The 15124-nt window shown below is 42.0% G+C and overlaps 1 protein-coding gene across 20 annotated transcripts in view; it reads right to left on the reverse strand.

Moving 5' to 3' along the window:
- TASOR2 (transcription activation suppressor family member 2) overlaps positions 1-13686 on the reverse strand; it is a 69235-nt gene extending 55549 nt beyond the window's left edge. For 14 of the 20 annotated variants that reach the window (XM_042229667.1, XM_042229661.1, XM_042229660.1 and 11 more), the window contains exons 1-2: positions 13200-13686; positions 7426-7599 (exon numbers count right to left, since the gene is read on the reverse strand). In XM_042229667.1, the coding sequence (XP_042085601.1) occupies positions 7426-7448 (23 nt within the window). In that variant the 5' untranslated portion in view covers positions 7449-7599; positions 13200-13686. Of the gene's footprint in view, positions 1-7425; positions 7600-10667; positions 10796-13199 lie in introns of all 20 variants that reach the window. The other 6 variants (XM_060397536.1, XM_042229659.1, XM_060397541.1 and 3 more) reach the window with 2 other exon arrangements.
- Between the last annotated feature and the right edge of the window lie 1438 nt (positions 13687-15124).

Consider the following 15124-nt stretch of genomic DNA (forward strand, 5'->3'; position numbering starts at 1 on the left):
CCTGGCACACAGTAGATGTTTAGTAAATATGCATTTGATAACTGAAAGGAAAAATTATACTTATGTAATCTGTTCTAAAATTCAGAAAACGGAGCACAGCTTCCCAATTTGATTTTGCAAAGCAAACATTAAAATCTGAAAAATAAAAAACATATGAAAGGAAACTACAGATCTCTCTTATGAATTGTTGTTGTTCAGTCACTAAGTTGTGTCCAACTCTGTGCAACCCCATGGCTTCCCTGACCTGATTCACTATCTCCCAGGATTTGCTCAAACTCATGTCCACTGAGTCAGTGATACCATCTAACCATCTCAACTTCTGCCACCCTCTTCTCCTTTTGCCTTCAATCTTTCCCAGCATTGTGGACTTCCTTGGTAGCTCAGATGTTAAAGTGTATGCCTACAATGAGGAAGACCCGGGTTCAATCCCTGGGTCGGGAAGATCCTCTGGAGAAGAAAATGGAAACCCACTCCAATACTCTTGCCTGGAAAATCCCATGGACGGAGGAGCATGGTAGGCTACAATCCATGGGGTCTCAAAGAGTTGGACACGACTGAGTGACATCACTTTCACTTTCATCACCTTCCAAGCATCAGGGTCTTTTTCAATGAGTGGCACTTTGCATCAGGTGGCCAAAGTATTGGAGCTTCAGCTTCAGCATCAGTCCTTCCAATGATGATTTAGGGTTAATTTCCTTTAGGATTGACTTCTTGCAGTCCAAGGGACTCTCAACAGTCTTCTCCAGTACCACAGTTCAAAAGTATCAATTCTTCAGCACTCAGCCTTCTTTATGGTCCAACTCTCACATCCGTACATGACTACTGGAAAAATCATAGCTTTGACTAGATAAATCTTTGTCAGCAAAGTAATGTATGTTTCTGCTTTTTAACCTGCTGTCTAGGTTTGTCACAGCTTTCCTTTCAAGGAGCAGGTATCTTTTAATTTCATGGGTGCAGTCACTGTCCACAGTGATTCTGGAGCCCAAGAAAATAAAATCTGTCACTGTTCCAAACTTTTTCCCTATCCATTCGCCATGAAGTGATGGGACTGGATACCATGATCTTAGTTTTTTCAATGTGGAGTTTTAAGCCAGGTTCTTCACTCTCATCCAGAGGCTCTTTAGTTCTTCCTCACTTTCTGCCATGTATAGTATCACCTTGATTCCAGCTTGGGATTCATCCAGCCTGGCATTTTGCATGATGTACCCCACATATCATGAGCACTAGGTCTTTCCTCATGGCTCAGACGATAAAGAATTTGCCTGCAATGCAGGAGAACCATGTTCAATCCCTGGGTTGGGGAAGATCCCTTGGAGTAGGAAATGGCAACCCACTCCAGTATTCCTGCCTCCAGAATTCCACGGACAGAAGAACCTGGTGGGCTATAGTCCATGGGGTTAAAAAGAGTTGGACACGACTGAGCAACTAACACTTTCACCCTGCATATAAATTAAATAAGCAGGGTGACAATATACAGCCTTGACATCCTCTTTTCCCAATTTTGAACCAGTCTGTTGTTCCATGTAAGGGTCTAACTGTTTCCTTCTGATCCACATCCAGGTTTCTAAGGAGACAGGTAAGGTAGTTTGGTATTCTCATCTCTTCAATAATTTTCCAGTTTGTTGTGATCCACACAGTCAAAGGCTTTTCCATAGTCAATGAAGTAGAAGCAGATGTTTTTTGGAATTCTCTTGCTTTTCTATGATCCAATGAATGCTGGCAATTTGACCTGATTTCTCTGTCTTTTCTAAACCCAGCTCATACATCTGGAAGTTCTCAGTTCATGGACTGCTGAAGCCCAGCTTCAGGATTTTGAGCATAACCTTATTAGCATGTGAAATGAGAGCAATCATCCGGGAGTTTGAACATCCTTTGGCACTGCCCTTCTTTGGGAGTGGAAGGAAAACTGACCTTTTCTGGTCCTGTGGCCACTGCTGAGTTTTTCAAATTTGCTGACATGCTGAGTACAGCACTTTAACAGCATCATCTTTAAGGATTTGAAACAGCTCAGCTGGAATTCCATCACCTCCACTAGCTTTGTTCGTAGTGATGCTTCCTAAGACCCACTTGACTTCACACTCCAGAATGTTTGACTCTAGGTGAGTGACCACCCCATCATGTTTATTTGGGTCATTAAGATATTTTTGGTATAGTTCTCCTGTGTATTCTTGCTACTTCTTTAATTGCTTTTTGCGATTCTTCTGTTAGGTCCTTACCATCTCTGTACTTTATCGTGCCCATCCTTGCATGAAATGTTGCCTTGGTGGTGGTGGTTTAGTTGCTAAGTCGTGTCCTACTCTTGTAATCCCATGGACCATAGCCTGCCAGGCTCCTCTGTCCATGAGATTTTCCAGGCAAGAATACTGGAGTGGGTTGCCATTTTCTTCTTCAATGTTCCCTTGGTATCTCCAATTTTCTTGAAGAGATCTGTCTTTCCCATTCTATTCTTTTCCTCTACTTTCTTGCATTTCTCTTATGAATACTAAAATCCTAAAATATATGTACTGGCAAAGAGAATCCATGAGGAACTAGAATGACAACAGAGGTTAATTAGGGTACATTCTTGAAGTGTATGACAAACCACACTAATATGTCAAAATTATCACGAGGGGCTGCTGGAGCATAGAATGAAGGTGGAGAGCCATAAGTTAATGTATCCAAAGGAAGTTACTGCATCAGTTCAGTTCAGTTCAGTTGCTCAGTCGTGTCCAACTCCTTGCGACCCCATGAATCACAGCACACCAGGCCTCCCTGTCCATCACCAACTCCTGGAGTTCACTCAGACTCATATCCATCGAGTCGGTCATGCCATCCAGCTATCTCATCCACTGTCGTCCCCTTCTCTTCCTGCCCCAATCCCTCCCGACATCAGTCTTTTCCAATGAGTCAACTCTTTGCATGAGGTGGCCAAAGTACTGGAGCTTCAGCTTTAGCATCATTCCTTCCAAAGAACACCCAGGACCGATCTCCTTTAGGATGGACTGGTTGGATCTTGCAGTCCAAGGGACTCTCAAGAGTTTTCTCCAACACCACAGTTCAAAAGCATCAATTCTTCAGCGCTCAGCTTTCTTCACAGCCCAACTCTCACATCCATACATGACCACAGGAAAAACCATAGCCTTGACTAGACAGACGGACCTTTGTTGGCAAAGTAATGTCTCTGCTTTTGAATATGCTATCTAGGTTGGTCATAACTTTCCTTCCAAGGAGTAAGCGTCTTTTAATTTCATGGCTGCAATTGCAGTGATTCTGGAGCCCCAAAAAATAAAGTCTGACACGTTCCACTGTTTCCCCATCTATTTCCCATGAAGTGATACTTCTTTCCAAATAGATGACTTACACAAGTTTTTGTTGATGCCCAGTATTTTTTTCATTTATGTAGTATTAATTTGGCCATACTTAGCCTAAAAAAAAACCCTGACACTCCCAAATAAATCTATTCATTTAATGTAACAGAGAAAAAGTCCTACCATAAACTGTCTAGAGGAAAGAAAAGCTGATTACAAAGAAGTACTAATATATATGTGTGTCACACACACACACACACACACATATATAAGGCCTTAAGAACATATACTATGATTTAAATGGTAGTTATCATCTGTATAACACTTACCAATATCTGATCTTTTTCTTGTTTATTTGATTATGTTCCCACCACTAGATTATTATAATAGTTTCATGAATACAGAGTATCTTTTTCCATGCTATACCCCAGTGCCCAGAACAGTGCCTGGTACAGTTAGGTTTCAATAAACATTCACATAACCAGTAAATCAATCAGTATTCCAGATCACTTCATTTCCCTACTTAAGCCCTGAGACCCCACTGCACACACTGCTCGGTAGCCCTATGAAATTCAGCCCCTGCTTACTCCCTCCACCTTACCTGATCCACCTTCCTACTAAGGTCCAGCTACCCTGGTCTTTCCATTCAAGCTCTTTGCTCTTCTCAGGCCTTTGCAATTGCTGATATTTCTGACTGGAATGCTGGGTCTTCTGTTATGCCCGTGACTTAGCTCCCTCTCTTCTTTTACTGAAATCTAGAAGTTATTTCCTCAGATGAACCTCTGATTACCCCCAACTAAAGTAGGCATTTTCTTTGAAGCACTCACTACTTCAACTATCTTGTCAATTTACTTTTGAGGTGTGTGTCCCTCTTCCCCACCAGAATGTAAGGTGCACACAAGTAGATACTGTCTTGCTCACAAAGCCCCCCAGTACCCAGGAGAGCTCCTGGACCATGGTACCCAAAACTCTACCAAGTCACCTTTGAGTGCATCAAATACAGCTAATTTTTGTTTCTTTTCTTTTCTTTTTTTTTTTTTTACAGCTTTATGTATTACCTGAAATTTTATGTAAGCATAAATATAATCTGGGGAAATAAAGCTATTTTCATTTTGGAAAAAAAAAGATCTCCCATTGCCCTAAGTAGTAGCAAATTAGTTTTAAAAAATGAAGACAAAGCAAACAAATGGAAATAGCATTTCCCATAAGCCCAAACAGTAAGAGACCCATAAGACAAAGCTCCTGTATTTAAAACAGAAGATACCATAAATGAGAAACATGATTTTCATAACAATCTTAAAATATATAAACACGTCTGCCATGCACAAAAGTTTAAATGTTTCCTAACGTCAAGATAATCACGCAGATAAAGAATAAAAACCAACGTATTCTTGCTATTATTTGGAATCACTGCTTTAAAGGACACAGTTCAAAGGACATCCTAAAATACTACATGTCTACACACACACACACACACACACACGAGATGTGAGGAGTGCTGCTATCTTCTATAGCAGCTTGGCAACACACACACACAGACACAGACACAGACACACATGAGATGTGAGGAGTGCTGCCATCTTCTATAGCAGCTTGGCAAGGGTCTCCCCTAAGATGCTCCGTAAACCTGACTTCCCAGATGGCTCAGTGGTAAGGAATCCACGTGCCTGCCAACGCAGGACACACGGATTCGATCCCTGAGTAGGGAAGATACCCTGGAGGAGGGAGATGGCAATCCACTCCAGTATTCTTGCCTGGAGAATCCCATGGACACACGAACCTGGCGGGCTACAGTCCACGGCGGTGGCAAGGAGTTGAATAGACTCAGCCCCTGAGCCCTAGCATCCCGGCGGCACCACCAAAGCTTCACTCCCTAAAGCCCCCTGAGGGTGGGACACCTAGAGTGACCCTTCTGCCAGTCTGCTAGGCACGGCAGGCAGGCAGTTTACCCGCCAGGTGGGCGTCGACCCCTCCTCCTCACCTCATGATGCGTGGGGGAGGGGGCTTCCCTTCCCCCCGCCGGCCCCGCCTGCCTGCTCCCGCCAGCGAAAGCCAGCGTGGTGGGCGGCGCACACAGCTCCGCGCCTTTAAAAGTCAACCGCGCGGGGCGGAACCGCCAACCCACACCCGCACAGGCCGCTGCGAAGCGGGTGGGAGTTGCGGTCGGGGCCGAGTGCGGACAAGCAAGCGGGGCTCCCTCGGGCCTCTGTCTGACGTCTCCCAGGACTCCTAGATGGACAGTTTTACTGTCATTTTACAATGGTCGCTCCAAGCTTCAACTTCCTCGAAGGTGTCTCGCCCACAGGTTATTCAGTAACTATTCAGGACTGCAGATCGCAGACCTAACCCGAAATCCACATCTTTTCACTACAGTGACCCCAAAGTTATTTTAACTCCTCGCTGCTATAAAGCTTTCCAGTTACTGCCTACGTAAACTCCCTGATTATGGTTTCACTGGGCATTGTTGCGTAGTCGATAAAAATAAACGGTCTACTGGATATGGTTTATGGATATTCCATATATGCCCAGCAGATGCTGATTCCAGCACTCAGGGTCAGGATTGGGGGTGCTTGTCCCTCCCACTAAGCCACAGCAGCCCTAACAACATCAACTAAAAGTAAAATTGGTGTACGTGTGTGTCAAGTGTCTGGCCTGGTCTAAGGACATCTTTTACTTTTGGCTCATGTTTTAACCAAGTAATCTAACACAACCATATGTATTTCCCGGACCATATCTGCATTTGCTAGAGGAAAACTAACCAGGAGCTCCTAGAGAATCATTGCTGCTATGGTACTGTACAAATAGAAAGCATACAGGAAAACCTTAGCTCACAAAGCAAGTTACTTAAATTCATAAAGAATTATGTAGATTAATTACTATGTAAAATAGCAAAATAACTTTGGGCATTTAGTATATGCAATGACAGTACAAGTGCCTTCTTTGTAAAAAAAAAAACTTAAATTACTCCCATTGCAAAAAATGAGTTATGGCTTGGCAATATGATATTGTCATTTAACTGTGACTTACTTTTAGACTTAATATTCAATTTTTGAAGATTAGTTTTACATTTTCAAAATTGAATCCTACAATAAAAAACATTTCTGTATATCACACAGATACTTATAATCTTATAGTTTTCAAATTTTGTTCCCTTCCTTGCTATGCTATGTAAAGTCAACAGATTCTTTGGAGAACACTTTTCCATAGTCAAGATTATGCACTTTACTGGAATCACTTCAAAATTTATATGGTGCCATTTTCAGACATCTGTATAAAGGAAACCTATCTTTGTTCTGGTTCATCAAATTAGGCTAAATTTGTGCTTTAGTATTAAGCTATCAATCTGCAATGAAATGACTGCATTAAACTCATTACTGTATTTACTACAAGGATACTGTTAAGCAGTTTTGTCCTGACAAGAAAATCCTAAGAATAAATTTCTTTCAGGGTCAATGACATTTTAAGACCCACTGTGGATTATTTTGATTATTACATCTAACAAAAGGGAAAGTGATGCCTAATTTATGCCATCACAATCCCCCCCCCCTTCCTTAATTGCTACCGCCCCTAGATAAATCACATAAAAATGCCCTGGGCAAAGAACAGGACTATTCACTAAGGATGGCTCACAGAGAAGTAGGGGATAACCATAGAGTTGAGCAGGTGCTTTAACTGGTCAAAACAGGTCTCAGGAGTTGGGGTCGTGAATATTCTTTCTCTTAATTAGGGAACAGGTATACCCAAAGGTTCTAAACAGGGTCAGAGGGGAGGGAAGGCAGAGTCTTCAACACAGAATATTACCTAGGGATTTAGTTACTCAATTAAGTGTTAAAAATCTCATTAAAGAATCTCATTAAGAGAAAACAGAAAGTATGCACCAGACACTTCTTATAAAATTTGTAAATAAAAAAAGAGAAACCAAATTCAGAAACAAAAGGCCAACTGAGTTAATCAATAAAACCCCAAAGCTGATTTTTTTGGAACAGACAACCTTCAGCAAACATAATCAATGAAAAGAAAAAAAAAAATCAACAAAAGGAGGCTAACCACAAACACAGGGGAAATGTCTAAAATTATGAATTATCACATGCTATTTACACTACTAAATTTGAAAATCATGAAAATATAATTTACTAACATTGGTCTAAATGGAAGAAACATCTGAATAAACCAATTATGATGAAAAAACGGAAAGAGTAGTTGCAGTCCTACTCCTCTCCAAAGACCAGTTTCCGAGTTTTATTGTCAAGTTCACTTTTCACTATTCAGATTAACAAAAATCCACCAGTGGCAATGCAGTCTGTTGGGGAAACTGTGGAAAACAAAGGGAAAAAGAAGTAAAAGGCCAGGAGAAAATTACTATGAAAGTTATAAAACATTTATTTATACATTAGATAAATATATCAATAGAATATAAAAATGGAAATCCACAGTCTAGAAATTATAAAGCCAATAAACATATTTCAAAACACCTCCAATACAAACTTAAGAAAGGCAAATAAGTCCCAAGATAAAAATACAATGAAGCAGCAGAAAGCTAAAAACAAAGAGAAAAATGTCAAAGTAGTCCGAGAAAAGCAACTAAGGGACTGACAGCTGACTTTTCAATAGCAATAAATGAAACCAAAAGACAGAGAAATGAGATCTTTAAAGTGCTAAAAGAAAACAACTGCCAACCTAAACTGCTATATTCAGCAAAGACATCTTAAGTGATAGCAAAATAAAGATATTTTCAGGTAAACACAAACTGAAAAAGGTTATCATCAACAGACTTTTAGTAAGTTATTCTAAAGCATATAGTTTAAGCAGAAGGAAAAGGCCCTAGATGGATGGTCTAAAAGATAAAATAATCAATGAATAATAGAGAAAGTAGCAAAAATACACTGCCTGCAAAACACAACAATAATTCTAAATGGGTCCTCTTCTGTCTGGTGAGAATATTTTTTATTTATTTATTTTTTGGCTATACTGCATGGCATATGGGATCTTAGTTCCCTAAGCAGGGATTCAACCCATGCATCCTATATCGGGTGCATGAAGTCTTAACCAATGGACTTCCAGGGAAGTCCCTGGTAATATTTTTTTAAAAATCAAAATACATGATAAAAACATGTAAGTCATGAGGGGTTGAATTAAGTTAAATGTCTAAGATTCTTGTATTATCTAAGAGGAAGGTAAAAATATTGGTCACTTTTAGATTTTGAAAAGTCAAGGATGCCTATTTCTAGAACAACAATAAAAAAGTATAAAACTTCCAAATTAGTATATCGGAAAAATCAAGTGGTAAAAGATATTAAATAATTGAAATGGTAAAAGATATTAAATAATTATTAAAAAAACAAACAGAAAAAAGAAATATAAAACAGGACAACTAGAACAAAGGGCAACTAAGCAAATATAGATAGACTGTATCTCAGCTAAAAATGTTTTTAAATTGCATTAAAATTCCAACAGATGCTCTTTAAAAGAAACACATCTGAAATACATGTGTTTCAAATCTACAGTTACCTCAAAATAGTTTAATAAATGAAAAAATGGAAAATAAACAAAAAATATATGATAGCCATAATCGCAAAGCCATAAAAGGATTCCAGAAAAGGCTAATATAACTGAAAAGCTACAGGCAAGATGAATTAACAGAGAGGGAGGCAGGGAATTGGGAACAGATATATCCAATGTCGGAAGTAATCAGAGAAATGCAGTTGAAAACTATAGTAATAAATCATTTATCTTCCACCAGACCAGCAAAATTTTAAAATGTTGGACAACGCCACATCAGAAAGCCTGGAGAGCAAAGGGGGGTTTCATTCATGGTGGAGTATAAATCAGAGTCATCATTTGGGAAAAGCCTATCTAATGAAATTGAACTTGTACATATCCTCCCAACTGATCTAGCAATTCCACTACTAATATGCCACTACTAATATGCCTAAATGATACTACTGTGTATATGGACTTGAAAAAATGACCAAGAATGTTTATGGCACCACTAATTATTGTAGCCCAGTGGTGGAACTAACCAGTATGTTCATAAAAAATAAAATGGATAAACATATATTATTATAATAGATTATTATACTTCAACAAAAGTCAATGAATCACAGGAGTGATTCCCAAAGTGGTGATGATAATGTAGGTGATTTTTTGATATTCTATATTGAAATGTATCATCATTTGGGAAATCTACATAATTCAGTGAACTAATATCTTTCACACGACCAATGCATGGATAAAATATCCCTTTAAAATGCAAGCTAGACTAACAGGTTTTAATGTCACAGAGTTTGAGAAGTTATTTGATTTTAAATTCTACACTGTGGCTAACCTTTCAGAAACTGTTAGGATTTGATGAGTATTAAAGAATATGAGATGGTTGGATGGCATCACTGACTCAGTAGACATGAGTTTGGGTAAACTCCGGGAGTTGGTGATGGACAGGGAGGCCTTGCGTGCTGTAGTTCATGGGGTTGCAAAGAGTCGGACACGACTGAGCAACTGAACTGAACTGAAAGAATAATATAACTATTTAAAAGATTATCAACATATTCCTCCTTCTTCTCAATATGTAGTTCGGTGAGGCCAGATTTTCTGCATCTACTTCAACCAAAACAATATATTGCAAGAGACTGAATGTAGAAGCAAACATGAGATTCTGGTCATGAAAGATATTTGGGAAAACTGTAAAACAATGCCACTCTTGCCACTAACTTATTTTGGAAAAATTACTTTTCATTAAAAATGTTGTCTAAGATTTACTATTATTATTACTATTTTTTTTTAATTTTAGTTTTTTATTTTTTAAATTTTAAAATCTTTAATTCTATTATTACTATTTTTTAGAGCTATCAATATACCATATGTTTATAGGCATAAGCAAATGCAACAATGTCTATATTTAAAATTGGTTTTAATATCTAATATGACTTAATCCACATAAGCAAAAGATCTTTGAGAGGTATTCAATACTTTCAATACTTGTAAAGGAGTTCTAAAGTTTCTGAACTGAACTACAGGTATACACTTCAACAGGGATGAATCTCAGAAACATAATGCTTAACAAAAGTAATTCACAGAATATGCAATATGATTCTACTTAAAGTTCAAAAACATGTGAAAGTAAACAATATGTTGGGAAAAAATACATACACAGTTGCTAAAACTGTAAAGAAAAGCAAGGGAATAATTAACACCAAATTCAGGATGACGATGGTCATGGGGGCAGAGAATCCTGTTTCTGGGGAAAGGCATACATCAAAAGCTTCCAAGTACTTGTGATGTTCTATCAAGCAGAGTATACAGATACACTTTTCTTTTTAACAGTACATATAAATGGCATATTTCATTACAAAAAAATTTAATAGAAGAAACGAGGAGACATACCTATTATCCTAGAAGGAAAAACCCAAAAGAATGTCTCTTCTCAAATTGATCTACAAATTCAATGCAATCACAAACTATATCGCAACCAAATTTTCTACAGAACTTGAAAATATGGTTCTAAATTTCATCTGGAAGAAAAATGCAAAAGAAGAGCCCAAAGCTTTTCTTCAAAAGGAAGTACCAAAATATACCTTAAAGCTACAGTAATTAAAACACTGCAGTAACAAATAAATGGGTCAAATAAGAAAGTCAGAACTTAAAACAGCAAAGGATGTTTGTTGCTCAAAAATGCTTAATATTCTTATTACCCAGGAAAGATAAACACTTAAATGAGATGTTATTTTCAAGTATTAGAAAGTTAGTAAAATATTACCATCTGGCTAGTGGGGAGATAAAACACACCTTTTGAGAAAGTGAATATAAAAGGATACAATCATTTGAGGGTAATTTAATAGCATTATGATCTATCATCCTCAGACGGAATCAATTCTATGATTCATAAAAATACTTTGATGAGCACATGAAGCAGTGCTTATAACTGCAGCATTTAAGTTATAGGGAAAACTTGAAAATAAATGTGCATCAATAGAAGAATGAAAGACTTATTGGATAAATAGATACCATATCGATCGAATGATACTAAATAGATATACCACATAGCATTTATTTAACAAACCCTACATCTCACCCAAACTTTTAGACACTTTGTAGATTTTAAATCATTTAAGCAACTATTTCTGGGTTACAAGAGATGCCCCTGATATAGCTCTTTTTAAAAGAAAACACAAAATTTCAAATACTGGTCTTTATCTTCCTCAAAACAGTTGTGAACAAACACAGCTTTCTCCAAACTGGGTTATTTATTTACTGATGTACTGAACATATTTACCGGAGAAGGCAATGGCGCCCCACTCCAGTACTCTTGCCTGGAAAATCCCATGGATGGAGGAGCCTGGTGGGCTGCAGTCCATGGGGTCGCTAAGAGTCGGGCACGACTGAGCAACTTCACTTTCACTTTTCACTTTCATGCACTGGAGAAGGAAATGGCAGCCCACTCCAGTACTCTTGCCTGGAAAATCCCACGGACGGAGGAGCCTGGTGTGCGGCAGTCCATGGGGTCGCTAAGAGTCGGACACGACTGAGCGACTTCACTTTCACTTTTCACTCTCATGCATTGGAAGGAAATGGCAACCCACTCCAGTGTTCTAGCCTGGAGAATCCCAGGGACGGGGGAGCCTGGCGGGCTGCCGTCTATGGGGTCGCACAGAGTCGGACACGACTGAAGCGACTTAGCAGAACATATTTATAGAGCTATCTGGTTCTATTATAGAAAGCATCTTTTTCAACAAAAAAGTACTCTTATACTGTTAAGGAATAGCAGCTTTGTTATGAACCTCCTGAGTAGGCTTACTACCAATCTAAAAGCCCATAATATTATATATCATATCTACACCCCTATCCCTAAAGCTTCTGAAGGGGAACACTATGGGCCTTTGGATCACCAACGTTACTGCAACTAACACCATATGCTAGAGCAACCCTTAAATCTAGAATATATTCTGAAAAACCTTAACCGTTCTCCCTTTGAGGGACAAAAAGGGTAAGAGAGGTGCATTTAAATTTTTAGATTTCAAATAGACAAGTGGTGAATTAAGTGAAACGAGGCTTTTCGAAGGATCTTCCCCACAACCCACTCCAGGATTCTTGCCTGGAGAATCCCATGGACAGCGGAACCTGGCGGGCTACAGTCCACGGGGTCGCCCAAAGTCGGAGACGACTGAAGCGACCTGGCAGGGCATGCCACGTCCCCCACAACTACTGCTTGTGCCACCTTCAAACTGCTGGGTTGCATGGACCCACCTACGGTGATGCGATACTTCAGTTTTCAGCTAAAGAGGCCTCCCTGGAGAAAGACCTCTTCCTTCTTTTACGTCTACCTTAAAAAGAAGAGGTCACACAGAGCCACCAAGGGTCCACAGAAAGGAAGCGGGGGAGCGGACTTCACCAGGGTTCCTGAGGAAAGTGCTTCCCAGCCAGTCCCAGCCGGAAAATCAACGCCTCCAGAGTTCTCACGGCGTCCGTGAGGATGCCGCGGTCCTCTGACAGGCAACTCCGAGGACGCGCCGAAGCCGCCAGAGACAACGCCTCCTAGAGGGGCGGGAGGAAGTCTGAAGCGCCACACTCCAGGAGGACGCCGAGAGCCTGGAGACAGGTGAAGACCCGAGTGTCGGCGGCCGGGAGGCCGCGCAGAGGCAGCCCAACAAAAGCGACTCTGAAACCACCGCCCGGCGCCCTGCTCACCCGGAGGAACGCCAACAAGGCAAGAAGGCGTGTGTCAACCCAGCAGCCGCGAGAAGCATGCAAAGTGGACAGCTGTTTAATTTTTCAAAAGAACAAAACAGAACGTGACAACGGCGAGCTCTCTTACTGCATATACCTCCACGACCCGAGCGGCCACGCCGGGCAACTCAGCCCCGAAGGACTCGCACCTGCCGCGTCCCCCGGGCGGGCGTCCACGAGGGACGGCCTCACCTGTTCTCTGCGCCGCCGCCGCCCTGGCGGACCTGACTTCAGAGTTCAGTTTCCTCCTCATGCTGAGATGCTGTCCGCGCCTCCACGCGCGTTGCCTCCCCTCCCGGCCACGCGTGGCAGATCCCGTCGGACCCTGAGACCGAGCAGCGCTCGGGCCGCCTTCTCGGCCGGGACTCCCCTCCTCCCGGTTTCCACGCGGCCCGCGTCAGCAAAGGCTCGTCAGCTGCGCGCGGGACTCTCCACGTCGTAGCCCGTTCTGCTTCTCCGCCCCTGTCAGGAGCGCCGCCCGGGCGTCGCGGGGCGGCCGCGACGCGCCGGCGGGAGGGACGCTGGCCGGGCTGTCCGGGTCTGGAGCCCGCAGGCTCCTCGGCGCTGGTCAGCCAAGCGTCGTCCCTGCCCCCAGAGGGTCAAAAGGCGGCACGGACCCCAAGGCGCCCCACTCCCTAAGGGAACATGTCGACTTTCCCAGTGACGGACGCTGGAACCCGGAAGTAAAACCCACGCCCACAGGAAGACGTGATGTGGGGGGAGAGAAAGTGAAAACTGAACTGTGGCTGCCCCCTAGGGAGGGCAGGAGCCAATCGCTGAGGAGAAGCCGACGCGCAGGCGCGGGCCGCGGCCGGCGTCCACGCGGCGCTCGCCTCTCTCCTCTGAGCAGGCGCGAGGCTTCAGGACGGCCCGGGATTGGATGATAGATTCTGGCGGGTGCAGCGGTGTGGCGAGGCGTCTTGCGAGGTGGACGCGTAACCGGAAACGGAAGGCGTGCAAGGGGAGCCGCCGAATCCTTGTGTCGATGGCCCCGCACGCGCTATGGGGTGTTTGTTCGCCTCACGATTGGGAGTCTTTCAGTTCAGTTCAGTTCATTTCAGTCGCTCAGTCGACCCCATGAATCGCAGCACGCCAGGCCTCCCTGTCCATCACCAACTCCCAGAGTTCACTCAGACTCACGTCCATCGAGTCAGTGATGCCATCCAGCCATCTCATCCACTGTCCTCCCCTTCTCCTCCTGCACCCAATCCCTCCCAGCATCACAGTCTTTTCCAGTGAGTCAGCTCTTCGCATGAGGTGGCCAAAGTACTGGAGTTTCAGCTTTAGCATCATTCCTTGCAAAGTACACCCAGGGCTGATCAGAATGGACTGGTTGGATCTCCTTGCAGTCCAAGGGACTCTCAGGAGTCTTCTCCAACACCACAGTTCAAAAGCGTCAATTCTTCAGCGATCAGTTTCTTCACAGTCCAACTCTCACATCCATAAATGACCACTGGAAAAACCATAGCCTTGACTAGACGGACCTTTGTTGGCAAAGTAATGTCTCTGCTTTTCAATATGCTATCTAGGTTGAGGGGCAACAAATAGCGTTCTTCTACCAATGAGAGATACTAAGTGCTGCACACACTTAACCGTGAACCAGGCACTGGACCTCGTGGTAGGAATGGAATGACTCACTCATTCAGTAGCACCTTTTATTTATTTATTTTTTCTGCCTCTTCTTATTCTTTTTTTTTTTTTAGTTTTTTATTTTTTTAAATTTTAAAATCTTTAATTCTTACATGCGTTCCCAAACATGAACCCCCCTCCCACCTCCCTCCCCATAACATCTCTCTGGGTCATCCCCATGCACCAGCCCCAAGCATGCTGCATCCTGCGTCAGACATAGACTGGCGATTCAATTCTTAGATGATAGTATACATGTTAGAATGTCATTCTCCCAAATCATCCCACCCTCTCCCTCTCCCTCTGAGTCCAAAAGTCCGTTATACACATCTGTCAGTAGCACCTTTTAAATTGTTTACTGTGGCCGGCTACTAAATTAGGCGCTAAGATTACAGTTGTGAGTAAGCTAGACAAGGACCTTGCACATTGTGGTGCTTATTCTAGAGGTGAATGACAAACAGTAACAAGTAAACCACTTCTATCCCAAGAAC

The sequence above is a fragment of the Ovis aries genome, chromosome 13 (assembly GCF_016772045.2).
Source record: "Ovis aries strain OAR_USU_Benz2616 breed Rambouillet chromosome 13, ARS-UI_Ramb_v3.0, whole genome shotgun sequence".
NCBI classification, from domain to species: Eukaryota; Metazoa; Chordata; class Mammalia; order Artiodactyla; family Bovidae; genus Ovis; species Ovis aries.